The sequence below is a fragment of the Anomaloglossus baeobatrachus genome, chromosome 2 (assembly GCF_048569485.1).
Source record: "Anomaloglossus baeobatrachus isolate aAnoBae1 chromosome 2, aAnoBae1.hap1, whole genome shotgun sequence".
Classification (NCBI taxonomy): Eukaryota; Metazoa; Chordata; class Amphibia; order Anura; family Aromobatidae; genus Anomaloglossus; species Anomaloglossus baeobatrachus.
This window is the reverse complement of record NC_134354.1, coordinates 462029006-462050030: the sequence shown is the minus strand read 5'-3', so window position 1 is coordinate 462050030 and position 21025 is coordinate 462029006. Positions and strand designations below refer to the sequence as shown.

The 21025-nt window shown below is 47.3% G+C and overlaps 1 protein-coding gene across 2 annotated transcripts in view; it reads left to right on the top strand.

Moving 5' to 3' along the window:
- Positions 1-21025, top strand: part of SUMF2 (sulfatase modifying factor 2) — a 90509-nt gene that overhangs the window by 48794 nt on the left and 20690 nt on the right. For both annotated transcript variants that reach the window (XM_075334226.1, XM_075334227.1), the window contains 5 exons: positions 6292-6448; positions 6995-7109; positions 17362-17406; positions 17673-17823; positions 17993-18048. In XM_075334226.1, coding sequence (XP_075190341.1) covers positions 6292-6448; positions 6995-7109; positions 17362-17406; positions 17673-17823; positions 17993-18048 — 524 coding nt within the window. The remainder of the gene's footprint in view (positions 1-6291; positions 6449-6994; positions 7110-17361; positions 17407-17672; positions 17824-17992; positions 18049-21025) is intronic.

The window sequence follows — 21025 nt, the reverse complement described above, 5'->3', positions numbered from 1 at the left end:
CTGCTGCCTTTGATCCGGATTTATGCTGTTACAGGAGTTGTGCCTTTCACAACCATCTTTGGTGAGTAGGATCATCTCCGTTATCACCCCCTGTCTGTCAGGGTAAGACCCTATTGCGCTTTTTTGTCTGCAGGTTCTTTTTATTTAAGCCCTTTAAGACTGACAGTGCCGGCCGGGGATCAGGGAGTGCAGCCCACACCCCCATACATCACTGTCATTGTTAAAGTGCAGGGCCATGTCCTGCACCCCACCAGCACTTTAACAGGGACAGTGCTGGCAGGGGGGCTGCAGGCTGCTACTGAACTTTTGAATTGGGACTGGAAATTGTAGTGCAGCTCTATTGGGACACCCTGATAAGATTCCCAGGGTGTTTTTGGCAAATTTTGAGGTTTATGCAAAAGGTGCACTGTCTCTTTAAGAAACTGCCCGCAATCCCCGGCCGGCACTGTCAGTGTTGAAGGGCTGGCGGGGTGCTGGGTATGGCCCTGCACTTCAACAGTGATAGTGTTGGCAGGGGGGTGCAGGCCAGCCGCAACCAGCGGTGATGTCACTCAGGGAAGGAGGACCATGGGAACCTTTCTGCTGTGACCGCAACTTACCTGAGTGACATCACAGCTGATTGCAGGTCATTTTCTGCCTGTAGCTACAGCATGCGAACATGTTCCATGATCGTGCTCTGTGACTTCAGATATGTGACAGAGCTGAATTGCCGTGGGACCTCGTGTGGATTACGTCGAACCTGCAGTGGTGTTTTGAGGTTAATAAAGTGGTGAAAGAGGGTGCTTTTTTGTATGTATTCCAAACTAGCTTTAGTACCCAGCATTGCCCGGGATAGTAACTGTCTCTCTCTCACTCCCAGTCTGTCTGTCTGTCTCTTTGTGTCTGCCTGTATCTATCCATGTCTGTCTGTCTCTATCTCTGTGTCTCTCTATCTCTGTGTCTCTCTATCTCTGTGTCTCTCTATCTCTGTGTCTCTCTATCTCTGTGTCTCTCTATCTCTGTGTCTGTCTCTATCTCTGTCTGTGCCTGTCTCTCTCTGTCTGTGCCTGTCTCTCTCTGTCTGTGCCTGTCTCTCTCTGTCTGTGCCTGTCTCTCTCTGTCTGTGCCTGTCTCTCTCTGTCTGTGCCTGCCTCTCTCTGTCTGTGCCTGCCTCTCTCTGTCTGTGCCTGTCTCTCTATCTGTACAAAATACAAAAAAAACACAGTTTGCACTCTGATAATGCTAAAGTATGGAAACCATGAATGTGTGAACATGGACCTGCATTACTGCTAAGGAAAATCTAAGAAAAATGAGATATTCAGCATATATAAATGGCCATTTGTATATCTGCCCAGCTGCCCCTTCACGGCATATTTCGTAACTGGGTCCCTGACGCTATGCTGAAGCCTCTCTCTAGGTTAAAAACCTCCTGTGTATGGGCAAGTAGGATCCTGCTATATAGGATAAGATTACCTGTGGCAACTGGGGGAGGGGTGCACGGTCAGAAGGTATGACCTATATGTATGTCATGTTCAGTTATGCACCTGTTCACACCTCAGTTTGGTGAGGGTAGTCAGTCTTTTTGACTATATTAAGAGGGTCATACCTTCTGACCGTGCACCCCTCCCCCAGTTGCCACAGGTAATCTTATCCTATATAGCAGGTTCCTACTTGCCCATACACAGTAGGTTTTTAACCCAGAGAGAGGCATCAGCATAGCGTTAGGGACCCAGTTACGAAATATGCCGTGAAGGGGCAACTGGGCAGATATACAAATGGCCATTTATATATGCTAAATATCTCATTTTTCTTAGATTTTCCTTAGCAGTAATGCAGGTCCATGTTCACACATTCATGGTTTCCATACTGTAGCATTATCAGAGTGCAAAGTGTCTTTTTTTTGTATTTTATGTCATGTTCAGTTATGCACCTGTTCACACCTCAGTTTGGTGAGTGCAGTCAGTCTTTTTGTCTGTCTCTCTATCTGTGTCTCTCTATCTCTGTGTCTGTCTCTCTCTCTGTGTCTGTCTCTCTCTCTGTGTCTGTCTCTCTCTCTGTGTCTGTCTCTCTCTCTGTGTCTGTCTCTCTCTCTGTGTCTGTCTCTCTCTCTGTGTCTGTCTCTCTCTCTGTGTCTGTCTCTCTCTCTGTGTCTGTCTCTCTCTCTGTGTCTGTCTCTCTCTCTGTGTCTGTCTCTCTCTCTGTGTCTGTCTCTCTCTCTGTGTCTGTCTCTCTCTCTGTGTCTGTCTCTCTCTCTGTGTCTGTCTCTCTCTCTGTGTCTGTCTCTCTCTCTGTGTCTGTCTCTCTCTCTGTGTCTGTCTCTCTCTCTGTGTCTGTCTCTCTATCTCTGTCTGTCTGTCTCTCTATCTCTGTCTGTCTGTGTCTCTCTATCTCTGTCTGTCTGTGTCTCTCTATCTCTGTCTGTCTGTGTCTCTCTATCTCTGTCTGTCTGTCTCTCTAGCTCTGCGTCTGTCTCTCTATCTCTGTGTCTGTCTGTGTCTCTCTGTGTCTCTTTGTGTCTCTGTCTCTGTGTCTGTCTGTCTCGTTCCCCATCTGTGTCTCGTACCCCGACTGTGTTACTTCCAGAATTAGTATTTTTAAGTTGCAACAAACTAAATTTTTGGGTGGCCTTAATCTCCCAAATTACAGTATTTTAGTACTTTACAGTATTGCGGCCATCTGTCGACATTCTCTGGATTGGATCCGTGCTTCCACTCGCTTTACTAATACCCCTAGCTATGTGTGAACCCTTTAGGCCATGTGCGCACTTACCGGATTTTGCCGCGGATTTTTCGCGGATTTGCTGCAGAAAATGTTCATAACATCTCTGCAGTGAATCACCAGCAAATCCTATGGAGAAAAAAAATCCTGTGCGCACTGGGCGGAATTTGACAGCTGCATGTTTTGCTGCGGGAATCCCGCAGCAAAAACAAGTGCATGTCACTTCTTTTCCGCACATCGCTGCGGGATTTCACTCCATTGACTCCAATGTTAATCATGAAATCCCGCAGGGAATAACGCAGGTAGCAAATTCTGTGCGGTTCACTGCGTTTTCCTGCGTTATTCCCTGCGGTATTTCGCGGTTTACCTCCGGTAATGTACATCACTTGCTTGCGGTTTTGCAGGGAAGTGATGTCATTACAGGAAGAGGAAGCCGTGCACAGAGTAAACACACACAGATCACAGACACAGAACACATCACAGACATAGAACACAGACACAGACACATAGAACACACATAGAAAGAAAACGGAAATATAGAAAACAAAGAACGTGGGCTCCTCTGCATATTTACCGTCCAGCCGAGGTAAGCACACAGCGGCGGCCCGGTATCCTCAGGCTGGGGAGGGAGAGGGGCAGGGTTAATGTCCCCCGCCTCACTCCCCCTCCGGCAGCCGAGAATATCAGCCGCATCTGCCCCGGCACTGTCGCATGCATTATGCGGCAGCACCGGGAGTGTCCTCGGCTCTTCCTGCCGCCGTGTAGCAGTGGCGGCAGGGTAATACAAGGGGTTAATGGTGGGGGATCACCGCCATTAACCCCAGGCTTGATCATGGCAGCGTCTATGTGACAGCTGACATGATCACCCCGTAAGTAAAGTGAAAAAAACACAGACACCGAAAAATCCTTTATTTTTAAATAAAACCAACAAGCCTCGTTAACCCTTTTATTAACCCCTCCCGCACCAAAGCTCCGGCGTAATCCACACAGCTCCGGCATAATCCACAGGTCCTGCGCTGCTGACATCCAGCCGCGATGTGTCACAGACACAGGCTGAATGAATGCAGCAGACAGCAGAGGTAATTACCGGTCATTTCCCACGGCAGGTAATGTGAACTCACTGCCGACCGTGGGAAATGCAGCGATCTGTCATCTATCTATCTATCCCTCTGTCTATCTATCTATCCCTCTATCTGTCTGTCTGTCTATCTATCTATCTATCTATCTATTCTTCTGTCTATCTATCTACTATCTCAGAATTAAATGACTTTTTTTTTTTTTTTTCTTTCAATGTGCTTTATTGCATTGAATGCAATGAAGCACATCCCAACCCGCACGCGGCAATACCGCGAATAATACCGCGGTAAAACCGCGGCAAACCGCATGCGGTTTCCCGCGGTTTTTTACCGCGGGTGCGGTAATCTTTGAGAGCATGCGGAATTTTCTCAAGAAAATTCCATTTCCCAGTGCGCACATAGCCTTAAGGCCCCGTCACACATAGAGATAAATCTTTGGCAGATCTGTAGTTTCAGTGAAATCATGAACATATTGTTCCATTTGTACAAAGCCATAAACCTGCCACTGATTGTCCACAATTTCACTGCAACCACAGATCTGCCACAGATTTATCTCTGTGTGTGACAGGGCCTTTAGTCTCCCTGCTTTGCTCCATCTGCGACCAGTTGATGTTTCCATAGAGGTTAAAGAGAACCCCTTACTATGTTCAGTTGTTCTTGGTTGGCGCTTTGCAAGACGACGTAATGCACTCGACCCTCACTCCTCAGTTTTCCTTCCTTTTCGGGGCAATCCCTACTTTTTGCAGGATAGGCCACCTCCTGTCTATCTTGTACTTCGGAATAATGGCTGTCGATTAGTTTGTAATTTGCTGTCTGATAAACAATGCCCTCTTACATCAGAGGACACTGTCCTTAAGTATCTGGTCCTGGTGGGCGATAATTTTACTTATGTCCAGATCAAACATTATGTAGACTCTGTGTTACGGGCTATCCCAGAAGATGCTAGGGAGCACCCTTTAGATTTAATTTCCATTAAAGCCCATATGGGGACTAAAGGCCGCTTTACACGCAACATCGCTAACGAGATGTCGTTGGGGGTCACGGAATTCGTGACGCACATCTGGCCTCGTTAGCGACGTCGTTGCGTGTGACACGTACGAGCGACTGCTAACGATCAAAAATACTCACCAAATCGTTGATCGTTGTCCGGTCGTTCTAATCCCGATTGTCGTTGCTGCTTTTGCACGCAGGTTATTCGTCGTTCCTGTGGCAGCACACATCGCTATGTGTGACACCGCAGGAGCGAGGAACTACATCGTACTTGCGGCCGCTGGCAACGAGGAAGGAAGGAGGTAGGCGGGATGTTACGACCGCTCATCTCCACCCCTCCGCTTCTATTAGACGCCTGCCGTGTGACGTCGCACAAACCGCCCCCTTAGAAAAGTTATGCTGCTCCGCTCCTCCCATCTATTTCCTGCTCCAAGGAAAGATGGGTAAGAGGTGACGTGGGTTCATCTGGCTAGCGCTTGCGCAGAACGGTGGAGGCAGAGGGGAAAGCGCGGGCACGAGATTATGGGCGGGTACTTGCTGATGACAATCACAGCAATGCCCATAATCTCACGCCTGCGCAATCACGTCACCAGCGGTCACACTGTGCACAGTGCTCAGTCTCGCGAGAGTGGCACGGCGCATGCGCGAGACCTCGGGAGCACTGGGCGGCGTCCTCAGTTATGGAAATGAGCAATGGGGGACGGCGTAAAGCGGCAGGAGGGCGACTAACAGACGCAAGAGAGCCCGCCCCTGTGTACATAAAAAAAATTTGCATACAAAAAGGTAAGACTTTATAAAGTCTTTATTTTGGTCTCAAAGGGGGCACAATAGCAACAGGAACCTTTCCAGAATGCAGCCCAGGAGCTGCAGAGGGGGAATCTTTTAGGTTTATTGCAAAATGTCTGCTGACAGGTTCCCTTTAAGAGTACTGAGCATGGTGTATACTTCATAATGAGCTGTGGCGTTCCTTATGCCAGGAACCTTAGTCTGCACACTTCCTTTGTCAGACGCTCCTGATCCCTGAAGAGGCGTGTGTCCCTTATGAGCGCGTAACTCCACCATGTCCCCTCATCAAGACAGTGAAAAAATTTCAGGATGAAACAGGGTCTCTATGTGAAAATACCCAAACAGTGATTGCAGTAACGTTTAAACACGGACGATCACACTGCGGCCCGTCATTAGCTGCAGTGGTCACCTGTCCAGATCAAAATATAATCGCTGTTTATATAATTTGCCACTTTATACAAATCCAAATGCGCCCATACACATTAATGAGGTTTTGGCTGGCACTTGACTAAAATAATAAAAAGAGCTGTTCCTTACTCTCCATCCAGCTGCAGGAGCAACGTAACAATTACGGTGCACATCACCGCTGCAGCCAATCACTGTGCTCAGCGTAATAAAGTAAGGTATTCATTGCTGGTGCTATGGATGCTGACCAGGCTATTTCTGTTGCAAGCACATTACAGCCAGCGAGTGTGACGGCCAAGGGGAATGTTTTATTAGTATATTCCTATTATAACTGCAGGTCATGAACAAAATGATCCAATGGTGCAAGTCAGTGGTGGAAAGTTCACTATGGGAACAAACGCTCCAGACGGTAAAGATGGAGAAGGACCAACCAAACAAGTGACTGTGAAGCGATTTGCAATCGACAAGTATCCTGTCACTAACAAGGGTTTCAGGTAAGTTCTGACATTAATGAACACTAGTAATATATATCAATTTGGTTACAAGCAAATTTGTATTTGTTGAGAACGTCCACATGATATAGGTCTTAAAATTTTCTGTTGATTAATTTTGAAGTAGGTACAAGTTCAGCTTTTCCAGCTCAGTTTTTCCATTTCAGATCACCATCTTCCTTGTATCTCCATCCAGCTTAGAGGGATTGTATGATCCAGGGCAGGAACACCCCGCACCTAAGGCTTCTTACTTACTGCGGAGGCTGGGGGGTGCTCCTGCTTGATTGACAGTTTGGACTAGCAGCATTGTAGCATCACTGGCCCGGTCTCCGCCCTCCCCAATACTGGAAACACAGTTGGCTTTGATCAGCAGCATCAGAGAGTGCGGAGCAATGACGCTGGCCGGATCGGGAGCGAACAGTGCGTCAGACCATTTAGAGCAGCACTTGTAGAATATAGCTTGTGTTTTATTACAACTTCCCCTCTTCTAGGCAGTGGTAATGAATGATAACTTGCTAAATCTCATTTATTTTGACATATTAATTTCAGGGAATTTGTAAGAGCGACAAAGTACAAATCTGAAGCCGAGACGTTTGGCTGGAGTTTTGTGTTTGAGGATTTTGTATCGGATGAACTAAAAAATAAAGTATCCCAGAAGCTGGAGGTAGGTGCCAGTGTACTGCGGCGGAGCGTTATGGTGTAAGGAGTCTCTGGCCTTCTGTTGGAATCACCAGTCATCGTTACTGATCCTACATATCTTTGCTTCAGATCCACCTGCATTTTGCCCGTTCTGTGATCTAATGTGCTAATTTGCAGCTTTTCAATAAAAAACTCTGCCACAAGATGTGGATTTAATAATGCACAGTGCATTTTCCTCATCGTTTGATAGAAGTATGAAATGCCCAATTCACATGCATCACAAGCAGTTTTTTTCTCAGGATTTAGGTGCTGAATCCTCAGCAAATGCCTGATTGTGTATCAGGAGGCTGGATAATACACGTGGTCTAATCACTAGCATTCCTAAATGAAAAGTGCTTGATATTTATCCACCGGCGATATACAGTCATATCAAATAGTTTGGGCACCCCTATTAGGCCCCTTTCACACGTCAGTGATTCTGGGACGTTTGTGCTTTTTTTAAAACGTACCAGAATCACTGACATACGCAGACCCATTATAATGAATGGGTCTGCTCACACGTCAGTGATTTTTCACTGCACGTGTCTCCGTGCAGCGTACCCGCGTGTGCGTGATTGCCGCACGGAGACATGTCCATTTTTTTCTGGCATCACTGATGTTCCACGGACCACGCAGTGGTGTGGTCCGTGAAACACGTGCCAGAAAATAAACGTGCTTTTAAAATAAAAATCATTTTTACTCACCCGGCGTCCAGCGATGTCCTCTGCAGCCCATTCTCCCTGCTGCTTCTGAGCCGGCTCATTATTGTCGCGCATATTCATTATGCGCGACACAGCCGACCCGGAAGCAGCTGCTGCGGGAGTCACCGCCGGCCGGATGCTGCACCGCGGGAGCGATCAGCACCATGGACAGCGGGAGCGCGCACAGGTGAGTTGTTTTCTAAGTGCAATCACGGGCCACGGAGAACGGAGCCCGGATTGCACTTAGACAACCCACGTGTGCCGTGAATCATGGCACACGCAGGGACATGTGCGTGTTTTACACGCCAGTGAAAAACGTCACTGTTTTTCACTGACGTGTGAAACGGGCCTTAATGTTAACCTTTTTTCTTTATAAAAATTTGGGTTTTCTTCAGCGCTCTATTGGGAGACCCAGACGATTGGGGTATAGCTACTGCCCTCCGGAGGCCACACAAAGCACTACACCAAAAAGTGCAAGGCCCCTCCCCCTCTGGCTATACCCCCCCGTGGTATCACGGGTACTCCAGTTTTCAAGCTTTGTGCGAAGGAGGTCAGACATCCACGCATAGCTCCACAGATTTTAGTCAGCAGTAGCTGCTGACTTTTTCGGATGGAAGAAAAGAGAGCCCATATAGGGCCCCCAGCATGCTCCCTTCTCACCCCTGGATGGTGTTGTAAGGTTGAGGTACCTATTGCTGGTACAGGGGCTGGAGCCCCACATGCTGTTTTTCTTCCACATCCCCTTGTAGGGCTCTGTGGAAGTGGGATCCTGCCGGCCTCAAAGCTTTGACGCCGGGCTCCATCCACAGACCCATAGCACCTGGTGGATGTCGAGCAGGAGTACCATCAGGGACAAGGCCCTGCATCATACAGGTACTCTGTGTCCCCGGCAGGCACAGACACACTCCGGGCTGGCTGGGTGTTGTAGTGCGCCGGGGACCGTAACGCTAGAGCTAGTGTTCCTACAGTTTCACTGGGGGACTTTTCTGTGTATGGGAACGCAGCGCCGACCCCCGCTGGACCGGCGGCGCTGCTGTGACTTTTAGTTCGCCGGGGACACGCCGACCGCGCTTTTACGGCGGTGGGGTTTATAAATCTAGTCCCCGGCTTTTGCGGCCTAGGACGCCGGCAGCTCCGATTCGTTCCCGCCCCCACCCTGTCAATCAGGGTAGGGGAGAGACGCTGTTTCACGGCAGCGACGAGGGCTGGAGCCTGATTTACATGCTCCAGCCCTCTCACTAGGCACAGAGGGAAGCAGGCTTCCCGCTCTTAGTCAGGAACGCCCAGGGCCCGCCCCCCCTCCTCTCTCAGGACGCCGGCAGCCATTACATGCATGTCTGGCTGGAGGAAGGACGCAAGGCTCTGGGAGACCTGGACTAGGGGGCTTTGGAAGACCACACACCCGCTCTTAAGCGGGCGGTAAGCGGCTTTTCAGCTGGCCCCTCTAGTGCCTCAGTGTATATTAGTGTATTGTGTCACTGGACATAGATATATTTACTTATTTATTGCACTGTGAGGTCGCTTCCTGGCTGTATACCCAGATCGCTCTGAGGAGGCAGCAACATGTCATCCGCAAAACACAAGGCTGCCAAGGCTAGGGCTGTGTACACTGCGTGTGCTGCATGTGGGGCTGCTCTACCAGCAGGCTCCAAGGACCCCCATTGTGTGCAATGCTCACATCCGGTGCTGCTTCGCCAGCCGGAGTCAGGAGAGATAGTGACCCAGGCTGAGACGCCTGTAAGTCCTGCTCCGGTGTCAGGGACAGACTTTGCAGTTTTTGCTGATAATATGTCTGTGACTATGGCAAAAATCCTTGAAACTTTGCAATCCATGCCTGGGGCTCAGTCTATGGACACGGCGAGGTCTCTGTCCTCTAATCCCCCTCAGTTGGATTTAATCCAGACTGCAAGGGGGTCCCCGGCTTCACAGGCTGAGTTTTATGACTCAGATGATAGCCCCAGCCACCCTAAGCGAGCTCGCTGGGAAAGACCCTCAACGTCATCACACTGCTCAGGGTCTCAGCGCAATCAGTCTCCCTGTGATGCGTCTGATGAGAGTGATCAGGAGTCTTATCCTGGAACCCCTCTCAATCTGGATACCCCGGATGGGGACGCCATGGTAAACGATCTTATCTCAGCCATCAATAGGCTGTTAGATATTTCTCCCCCAGCTCCGTCAGCAGATGAGGCAGCTGCAGAGCAGGAGAAGTTTCGTTTCCTCTATCCCAAGCGTAAATTGAGTGTTTTGTTGGATCACTCTGACTTCAGAGAGTCAATCCAGAAACACGACGCTCATCCAGAAAGGCGTTTCTCTAAACGTTCTAAGGATACACGTTTTCCTTTCCCCCCTGATGTGGTCAAGCGCTGGACCCAGTGTCCAAAAGTTGATCCCCCGATTTCCAAACTTGCAGCTAGATCCATAGTTGCAGTGGAGGATGGCGCTTCACTTAAGGATGCCAATGACAGACAGATGGACCTCTGGTTAAAATCTGTCTATGAAGCTATCGGCTCGTCGTTTGCTCCAGCATTCGCAGCCGTGTGGGCACTCCAAGCTATTTCAGCTGGTTTAGCAAAAGTGGATGCTATCATACATCCAGCGGTGCCGCAAGTGGCGTCCCTTACCTCGCAGATGTCCGCGTTTGCGTCTTACGCTATCAATGCGGTCCTAGAATCTACCAGTCGCACCTCAATGGCGTCCGCCAATTCGGTGGTTTTGCGCAGAGCCTTGTGGTTAAAGGACTGGAAAGCAGATGCTGGTTCCAAAAAATGTTTAACCAGCCTGCCTTTATCTAGAGATAGACTGTTTGGCGAGCCATTGGCTGACATCATTAAACAGTCCAAGGGTAAAGACTCTTCTTTGCCCCAGCCCAGATCAAGCAAACCTCAGCAGAAGAGATGGCAGCAGAAGTTTCAGTCCTTTCGAGGTTCGGGCAGAACAAAATTCTCCTCGTCCAAAGGGACTCAGAGGACGCAAAGAAGCTCAGATTCTTGGCGGGCTCAAGCGCGCCCCAAGAAAGCAAATGGAGGAACCGCTTCCAAAGCGGCTACCTCATGACTTCCAGCTCCCCCCCTCCGCATCTCCGGTCGGGGGCAGGCTCTCCCGCTTTTCCGACATTTGGATGTCACAGGTCAAAGACCGGTGGGTGACAGACATTTTGTCTCGCGGGTACAGAATCGAGTTCAGTTCTCGTCCTCCAGCTCGGTTCTTCAGAACCTCCCCACATCCAGACCGAGCAGATGCCCTGCTGCAGGCGGTGGACTCCCTAAGAGCGGAAGGAGTAGTGGTTCCTGTACCGCCTCAGGAACAAGGGCGAGGGTTTTACTCCAATCTCTTTGTGGTTCCAAAAAAGGACGGCTCGTTCCGTCCTGTTCTGGATCTAAAGCTGCTCAACAAACATGTGCACGCCAGACGGTTCCGGATGGAAACCCTCCGCTCTGTCGTTGCCTCCATGTCTCAAGGAGACTTCCTTGCCTCAATAGACATCAAAGATGCTTATCTCCACGTGCCAATTGCTACAGAACATCAACGTTTTCTACGTTTTGTGATAGGAAACGAACATCTTCAGTTCGTAGCTCTGCCATTCGGTCTGGCGACAGCCCCACGGGTTTTCACTAAGGTCATGGCGGCAGTGGTAGCGGTCTTGCACTCTCAGGGACACTCGGTGATCCCTTACCTAGACGATCTACTTGTCAAGGCACCCTCTCAAGAGGCATGCCAGCTCAGTCTACATGCTACACTGGAGACTCTACAGACGTTCGGATGGATCATCAACTTTCCAAAGTCGAATCTGTCTCCGACACAGTCACTAACGTATCTTGGCATGGAGTTCCATACTCGAGCAGCGAGAGTGAAGCTTCCGCTGAACAAGCAGCGGTCACTACAGACAGGGGTGCAATCCCTCCTTCAGGGCCAGTCGCACCCCTTACGGCGCCTCATGCACTTCCTCGGGAAGATGGTGGCAGCCATGGAAGCAGTTCCCTTTGCGCAGTTTCATCTGCGTCCACTTCAATGGGACATTCTCCGCCAATGGGACGGGAAGTCAACGTCCCTGGACAGGAAAGTCTCTCTTTCCCAGACGGCCAAGGACTCTCTACAATGGTGGCTCCTTCCCACCTCATTGTCTCAGGGAAGATCCTTCCTGCCCCCATCCTGGGCAGTGGTCACGACAGACGCGAGTCTGTCAGGGTGGGGAGCAGTGTTTCTCCACCACAGGGCTCAGGGGACGTGGACTCCGCAGGAGTCCACCCTCCAGATCAATGTTCTGGAAATCAGAGCAGTGTATCTTGCCCTACTAGCCTTCCAGCAGTGGCTGGAAGGAAGGCAGATCCGAATTCAGTCGGACAACTCCACAGCGGTGGCATACATCAACCACCAAGGGGGGACACGCAGTCGGCAAGCCTTCCAGGAAGTACGGCGGATTCTGATGTGGGTGGAAGCCACGGCCTCCACCATATCCGCAGTTCACATCCCCGGCGTAGAAAACTGGGAAGCAGACTTCCTCAGTCGCCAGGGCATGGACGCAGGGGAATGGTCCCTTCACCCGGACGTGTTTCAGGAAATCTGTCGCCGATGGGGAGTGCCGGACGTCGACCTAATGGCGTCCCGGCACAACAACAAGGTACCGGCATTCATGGCGAGGTCGCTCGATCAAAGAGCTCTGGCGGCAGACGCATTGGTTCAAGATTGGTCGCAGTTCCGGCTCCCATACGTTTTTCCACCTCTGGCACTCTTGCCCAGAGTGTTACGCAAGATCAGATCCGATTGCAGTCGCGTCATTCTCGTCGCCCCAGACTGGCCGAGGAGATCGTGGTATCCGGATCTGTGGCATCTCACGGTCGGTCGTCCGTGGTCACTGCCAGACCGACCAGACTTACTGTCCCAAGGGCCGTTTTTCCATCAGAATTCTGCGGCCCTGAACCTGACTGTGTGGCCATTGAGTCCTGGATCCTAGCGTCTGCAGGATTATCTCAAGGAGTCGTAGCTACAATGAGACAAGCTAGAAAGTCGACTTCGGCTAAGATCTACCACAGAACGTGGAAGATTTTCTTATCTTGGTGCTCTGCACAGAGAGTATCCCCTTGGCCATTTGCATTGCCCACTTTTCTTTCCTTCCTGCAATCAGGGTTGGAAAAGGGCTTGTCGCTCAGTTCCCTTAAAGGGCAAGTCTCGGCACTGTCTGTGTTTTTTCAGAAGCGTCTAGCACGTCTTCCCAAGGTGCGCACGTTCCTACAGGGGGTCTGTCATATTGTGCCCCCGTACAAGCGGCCGTTAGATCCATGGGATCTGAACAGAGTACTTGTTGCTCTGCAAAAGCCGCCCTTCGAGCCTCTAAAGGACGTTTCCTTTTCTCGCCTGTCACAGAAAGTGGCGTTTCTTGTCGCGATCACATCGCTTCGGCGAGTGTCTGAGCTCGCAGCTTTGTCATCCAAGGCTCCTTTCCTGGTGTTCCACCAGGACAAGGTAGTGCTGCGCCCCATTCCGGAGTTTCTCCCTAAGGTCGTATCCTCGTTTCATCTTAATCAGGATATATCCTTGCCTTCCTTTTACCCTCATCCGGTTCACCGGTATGAAAAGGACTTACGTTTGCTAGATCTGGTGAGAGCACTCAGAATCTACATTTCCCGAACGGCGCCCATACGCCGTTCGGATGCACTTTTTGTCCTTGTCGCTGGTCCGCGCAAGGGATTGCAGGCTTCTAAAGCCACCCTGGCTCGTTGGATCAAAGAACCAATTCTAGAGGCCTACCGCTCTGCGGGGCTTCCGGTTCCTTCAGGGCTAAAAGCCCACTCAACCAGAGCCGTGGGTGCGTCCTGGGCATTACGACACCAGGCTTCGGCTCAACAGGTGTGCCAGGCAGCAACCTGGTCCAGTCTGCACACTTTCACCAAGCATTATCAGGTGCATACCTATGCTTCGGCGGATGCCAGCTTAGGTAGAAGAGTCCTGCAGGCGGCAGTGACATCCCCGTAGGGGAGGGCTGTTTTTGCAGCTCTAACATGAGGTATTTCTTTACCCACCCAGGGACAGCTTTTGGACGTCCCAATCGTCTGGGTCTCCCAATAGAGCGCTGAAGAAGAAGGGAATTTTGTTACTTACCGTAAATTCCTTTTCTTCTAGCTCTTATTGGGAGACCCAGCACCCGCCCTGTTGTCCTTCGGGATCTTTTTGTTGTTTGCGGGTACACATGTTGTTCATGTTGAACGGTTTTTCGGTTCTCCGATGTTTCTCGGAGTTAATTTGTTTAAACCAGTTATTGGCTTCCTCCTTCTTGCTTTGGCACTAAAACTGGAGTACCCGTGATACCACGGGGGGGTATAGCCAGAGGGGGAGGGGCCTTGCACTTTTTGGTGTAGTGCTTTGTGTGGCCTCCGGAGGGCAGTAGCTATACCCCAATCGTCTGGGTCTCCCAATAAGAGCTAGAAGAAAAGGAATTTACGGTAAGTAACAAAATTCCCTTCTTTGCAACAGCTATTTCAGTTTCATATATCTAATAACTGATGGACTCAGTAATATTTCTGGATTGAAATGAGGATTATTGTACTAACAGAAAATGTGCAATCTGCATTTAAACAAAATTTGACCGGTGCAAAAGTATGGGCACCCTTATCAATTTCTTGATTTGAACACTCCTAACTACTTTTTACTGACTTAGTAAAGCACTAAATTGGTTTTGTAAGCTCATTGAGCTTTGAACTTCATAGGCAGGTGTATCCAATCATGAGAAAAGGTATTTAAGGTGGCCACTTGCAAGTTGTTCTCCTATTTGAATCTCCTATGAAGAGTGGCATCATGGGCTCCTCAAAACAACTCTCAAATGCTCTGAAAACAAATATTATTCAACATAGTTGTTCAGGGGAAGGATACAAAAAGTTGTCTCAGAGATTTAAACTGTCAGTTTCCACTGTGAAAACATAGTAAGGAAATGGAAGAACACAGGTACAGTTCTTGTTAAGCCCAGAAGTGGTAGGCCAAGAAAAATATCAGAAAGGTAGAGAAGAAGAATGGTGAGAACAGTCAAGGACAATCCACAGACCACCTCCAAAGACCTGCAGCTTCATCTTGCTGCAGATGGTGTCAATGTGCATCGGTCAACAATACAGCGCACGTTGCACAAGGAGAAGCTGTATGGGAGAGTGATGCAAAAGAAGCCGTTTCTGCAAGCACGCCACAAACAGAGTCGCCTGAGGTATGCAAAAGCACATTTGGACAAGCCAGTTACATTTTGGAAGAAGGTCCTGTGGACTGATGAAACAAAGATTGAGTTGTTTGGTCATACAAAAAGGCGTTATGCATGGAGGCAGAAAAACACGGCATTCCAAGAAAAGCACTTGCTATCCACAGTAAAATTTGGTGGAGCTTCCATCATGCTTTGGGGCTGTGTGGTCAATGCCGGCACCGGGAATCTTGTTAAAGTTGAGGGTCGCATGGATTCAACTCAGTATCAGCAGATTCTTGACAATAATGTGCAAGAATCAGTGACGAAGTTGAAGTTACGCAGGGGATGGATATTTCAGCAAGACAATGATCGAAAACACCGCTCCAAATCTACTCAGGCATTCATGCAGAGGAACAATTACAATGTTCTGGAATGGCCATCCCAGTCCCCAGACCTGAATATCATTGAACATCTGTGGGATGATTTGAAGCATGCTGTCCATGCTCGGCGACCATCAAACTTAACTGAACTGGAATTGTTTTGTAAACAGGAATGGTCAAATATACCTTCATCCAGGATCCCGGAAGTCATTAAAATCTACAGGAATTGCACATTTTCTGTTAGTAAAATAAACCTCATTTCAATCCAGAAATATTACTCAGTCCATTAGTTATTAGATATATGAAAGTGGAATAGCTGTTGCCAAAACCCAAATTGTTATAAAGAAAAAAGGTTAACATTAATAGGGGTGCCCAAACTTTTTCATATGACTGTACCTATGGTCTCACGTAAGGTCACCATAGTGACGTATTATCAACAGAAACGAATCCATATGACATTGCCATATAAAATCTTATATATGTGTATATATATATATATATATATATATATATATATATATATATATATATATATATATATATATATATATATATATATATATATATATATATATAAACATAAACAAAGTACAGACCAAAAGTTTGGACACACGTTCTCATTCAAAGAGTTTTCTTTGTTTTCAGGGCTCTGAAAATTGTAGATTCACATTGAAGGTATCAAAACTATGAATTAAAACATGTGGAATGAAATACTTAACGTGTAAAACAACTGAAAATACATCTTATATTCTAGGTTCTTCAAAGTAGCCACCTTTTGCTTTGATTACTACTTTGCATACTCTTGGCGAGCTTCAAGAGGTAGTCACCGGAGATGGTTTTCCAACAGTCTTGAAGGAGTTCCCAGAGATGTTAAGCACTTGTTGGCCCTTTTGCCTTCACTCTGCGGTCCAGCTCACCCCAAACCATCTCGATTGAGTTCAGGTCTGGTGACTATGGAGACCAGGTCATCTGGCGTAGCACCCCATCACTCTCCTTAGTCAAATAGCCCTTACACAGCCTGGAGGTGTTTGGGGTCATTGTCCTGTTGCAAAATAAATGATGGTTCAACTAAACGCAAACCGGATGGAATAGCACGCCGCTGCAAGATGCTGTGGTAGCCATGCTGGTTCTGTATGCCTTCAATTTTGAATAAATCCCCAACAGTGTCACTAGCAAAGCACCCCCACACCATCACACCTCCTCCTCCATGCTTCACGGTGGGAACCAGCCATGTAGAGTCCATCCGTTCACCTTTTCTACAAAGACACGGTGGTTGGATCTAAGGATCTAAAATTTGGACTCATCAGACCAAAGCACAGATTTCCACTGGTCTAATGTCCATTCTTTGTGTTTGTTCTTTAGCCCAAACAAGTCTCTTCTGCTTGTTGCCTGTCCTAGCAGTGGTTTCCGAGCAGCTATTTTACCATGAAGGCCTGCTGCACAAAGTCTCCTCTTAACAGTTGTTCTAGAGATGAGAAGGTGTGTCCAAACGTTTGGTCTGCAATGTGTGTGTGTGTGTGTGTGTGTGTGTGTGTGTGTGTGTGTATATGTGTATATATATATATATAACACATACAATGGGTCTCTCTTAAAGGGAACCTGTTGGACCATTTTTACATATGGAAGCAGTGGCTTCGCTTTATGGGCTCTTGTTACATGATAAAAATGATACCCCATTTATATGGATCCAGCGTGCCATACTGGAGAGGTCTAGCATAGAGTCTATATGCCGGTCAGACAGTAGGTGCGCTGGGGTGGTGTCCAGGTACTCGGAGGAAGCAGTCCGATTGCACTCCCTTCCTGATCCGCATTTGGTTCTTTGCTAGATTTCTCATGAATGGCAAATCGTATCTCTACCTAAAAGGGGACAAGCGACTATACAGCCATGTCACTACTTTGCTAAGTTTTCTATGCTAAACCTGACCATCAGGGTCCCTTTAATGAGGATATACCTAACGTTACATCTAGGAGGAACTAACAGTTATGTTGTCTACATTGCAGTCGGCACCATGGTGGCTTCCTGTAGAAAGAGCCTTTTGGCGTCAGGTAAGGACTTGCAATATATTGTCTGTTGTGAATAAATGCATATTATCCATAATGCTGCAGAACATTGTGTACATTCTGCCGCCCAATTGTAATCTTATTGTTGTCAGCTTTATGACTACACCTTTCCACATGGAGACAAACTAATCCTGCTATTATCTATAAATTGTCATCAGATGTTACTTTTCCTGTTTTCCCGTTTCTAAGCCTCATGTCATTGACAATCATGTTGATGAGATGATGAATTCTTCCTATTCCACTCTCTTTAGCCCACTGGGCCAGGGTCCGGTATCAAGCAGAAGCTGGATTTCCCTGTGCTGCAGATCAGCTGGAATGATGCACAGGCCTATTGTAAGTGGCTCAGGAAAAGGCTACCAACAGAGGAAGAATGGGAATTTGCTGCAAGAGGAGGCCTTAAAGGTATGGCGGTATTTGGTTAGGCATAGTGCCCTCAATTTTGCATTTATTGATTTTATATCATATACATGGCAAAAGCTTGTTTTTCTAATAATAAACTACAGGGCTATAGCTTCACATGCCGTCACATCATGAAAATGGAAAGTGTAATCTCATCATGCTATGCTCACAGGGAACACCTATCCGTGGGGGAACACGTTTCAGAAAAATAGGAGCAATCTTTGGCAGGTAATGTTACTTTCACAGTCTTCTAATGACGTTCCTAACATTCCAACCATATAGGTTTGATCAGTTAGTGTCTAGTAAGGAATACATGAAAGTGGCTCAGTCTTGTCATTCCATTGTAAATTACGTCGTAAATCCCTACCAGAATAATTTACTGGGATTGGTTTTCTAAAAGTGTTATACTCCACATGTCCACATGGAGGTGACTAGTAAATGGTCATGGATGTAGAGCCACTCTCCTAAAGCATGAGCTTGAATGGTTCCATCTGTTTGTTTTGTTTTTTTTTAAGCCTTCGGTGGCATCCAGCACATGGACAGATGAAACCGGGGCCAGTACACCTTGCTTGTCATCATCCATGTGTATCCAAGCTTGTGAAGCGTCAGTGACTATTCATGACTTCCATGACTCATTACTGCAGGTAGCATGTGTATTTTTTTAAAGGGTTTTAGCTTAAAAAAAAAAAAAAAAAAACATTTATAAAAATACACAAACTACAAGCAGTAATGAGTCATGGAGGTGGTAAGTAGTCATTAACACTCCACATGCTCGGATACACATCGCTGATGTACAGTGAAGCAAGATGTACTACCCCGGCTTCATTTGTCCATGTGCTGGATGCCATCGAAGACTTCAAAGAAACTAGATGGGACCATTCAAGTCCATGTTTTGGGTGAGAGGCTCTACATCCATGACTACGAGTTATCATCTCCATGTGGACTATGGTGCGGAGACAAACGTGTGTGTGTATGTGTATATATGTGTGTGTGTATATGTGTATATATATATATATATATATATATATATATATATATATATATATATATATATATATATATATATATATATATATATATATAATATACCGTATTTTTCGCTTTATAAGACGCACCTGATTATAAGACGCACCCCCAAATTTTTATTTTTTTTTTAATGTTAAATGGGGTCCATTTTATAATGCCAGTGTCCCTCTAACAAATTATATAGGGTATATGTCCCTCATAGCCCCCCATCCTACAATTAGCACCCTTAATCTGGATATGGCCCCCTTATATTGAATATAGCCCCCTTGTGATGGCACACGTTCCCCTGTGCTGCCTAGGCCCCCAATGGATTGCACACGTTCCCCTGTGTTAGATATCGCCTCCATAGTGCTGCCCTTGGCCCCTATAGATCGCACAAGTCCCCCTGTGTTAGATATCGCCTCCATAGTGCTGCCCTTGGCCCCTATAGATCGCACAAGTCCCCCTGTGTTAGATATCGCCCCCATAGTCCTGCCCTTGGCCCCTATATAGATCGCACAAGTCCCCCTGTGTTAGATATGGCCCCCAGGCTGCTGCCCATAGTAAAATAAAACACTCTTTCCTTACCTTCTCCAGAGCTGATCTCCCTCCTGTCTCCCTCCGTGCTTCTGTTCTTCCTTTTCCTGGTTCTCGGTGCCGGTCATGTGATCGGCACAGCAGACTGAGATCTCTGCGTGCCTGATCACAGTGGAAGCAGGACACCGGGGAGAAACACTGCAGGGGGTAAGTGAAGCTTTTTATTTTAGAATGAGTAGCAGCACAGGGGCCATATCTAACACAGGGGGGTGCATTTGCCATCACAGGGGGGAGCAAAGACATATAATATGCACCGCTCCCCCAGCCCGTCACTGCGGTGTGATTTCAGCACCACCGGAGATGGACAGCGGCTGTGCATATTATATGAGCGGGAGCAGGAGATCAAACGCTGCCGCCGCAGCGTTCACCTGCCCCCAGCAGCGCCCCCACCTCCCCTGGACCTTGCAGTGTGTGTATATGTGTGTATATATGTATGTGTGTGTATGTATATATATATATAATATATATAATCTCCAAAGGAGAAAGAAATCCTTCCCATACCAGAACCTCTCTCCCATATAGTCAGTTCTTGCGTTTAAAACGTATTAATAATGATCCTCGCAAATTTGAAGAGCAAGCCTCTGATTTAAAGGCACGCTTACTTGAACGAGGTTATCCCTCTAGGATCATAGAAGCTGCTTTAGACAGGACTGCGATGGCGACGAATGATCATGATAGACCTCGCAAATTTTTTTTAAAAAAATACCAGGAAAAATGCCGCATAATGCTGCCGGGGATAGATGCACCTTCAATTTCAAATACAATTCTATGTTTGACATTGTGAGATCCAGCATAAAGAGACACTGGCATTTGTTGAAAAACGATAAAGACCTTAGAGACCTGGTTAAAGAGGGTCCCTTGGTATCTTACAGAAGAGACCATAATTTAGGCGACCTTTTGGTAAAAAATAGATTTGTGCCCACAAAGGAAAAGACATGGTTAGACAAGAAAAAAATGAAGGGTAATTTTAGATGTGGGAATTGTCCTTTCTGTTCGGCCCATAAAACGGGGGATGTAATAAAAGTGGGGTGTGAGTACCTCAGGGTTAATGATTTCATATCGTGCAAGTCAACTTATATAGTGTATGCATTATTCTGCCCCTGCAATTTTTATTACATTGGAAAAACTATCCGGCCCCTTTACGTCCGTTTTAGGGAGCATTGCAAATCCTTAACCCTTTCACGACCGGCCAATTTTTCGCTTTCCGTTTTTTTTTTTCGCCATTCTTTTTCTGAGAGACGTAACTTTTTTATTTTTCAGTCAATATGGTCATGTGAGGGCTCATTTTTTGCGGAACGAGCTGTACTTTTAAATGAAACCATCAGTTTTACCATATTGTGTACTAGAAAATGGCAAAAAAATTCCAAATGCTGAAAAATTGCAAAAAAAGTGCGATAGCACTATGGTTTTTGAGATATTTTATTCACTGTGTTCACTATATGGTAAAACTGATGTGTGGGTGTGATGCCTCAGGTCAGTGCGAGTTCGTAGACACCAAACATGTATAGGTTTACTTTTATATAAGGGGTTAAAAAAAAATCGGAAGTTTGTCCGAAAAAAGTGGCGCACGTTTTACGCCATATTCCGTGACCCGTAGCGTTCT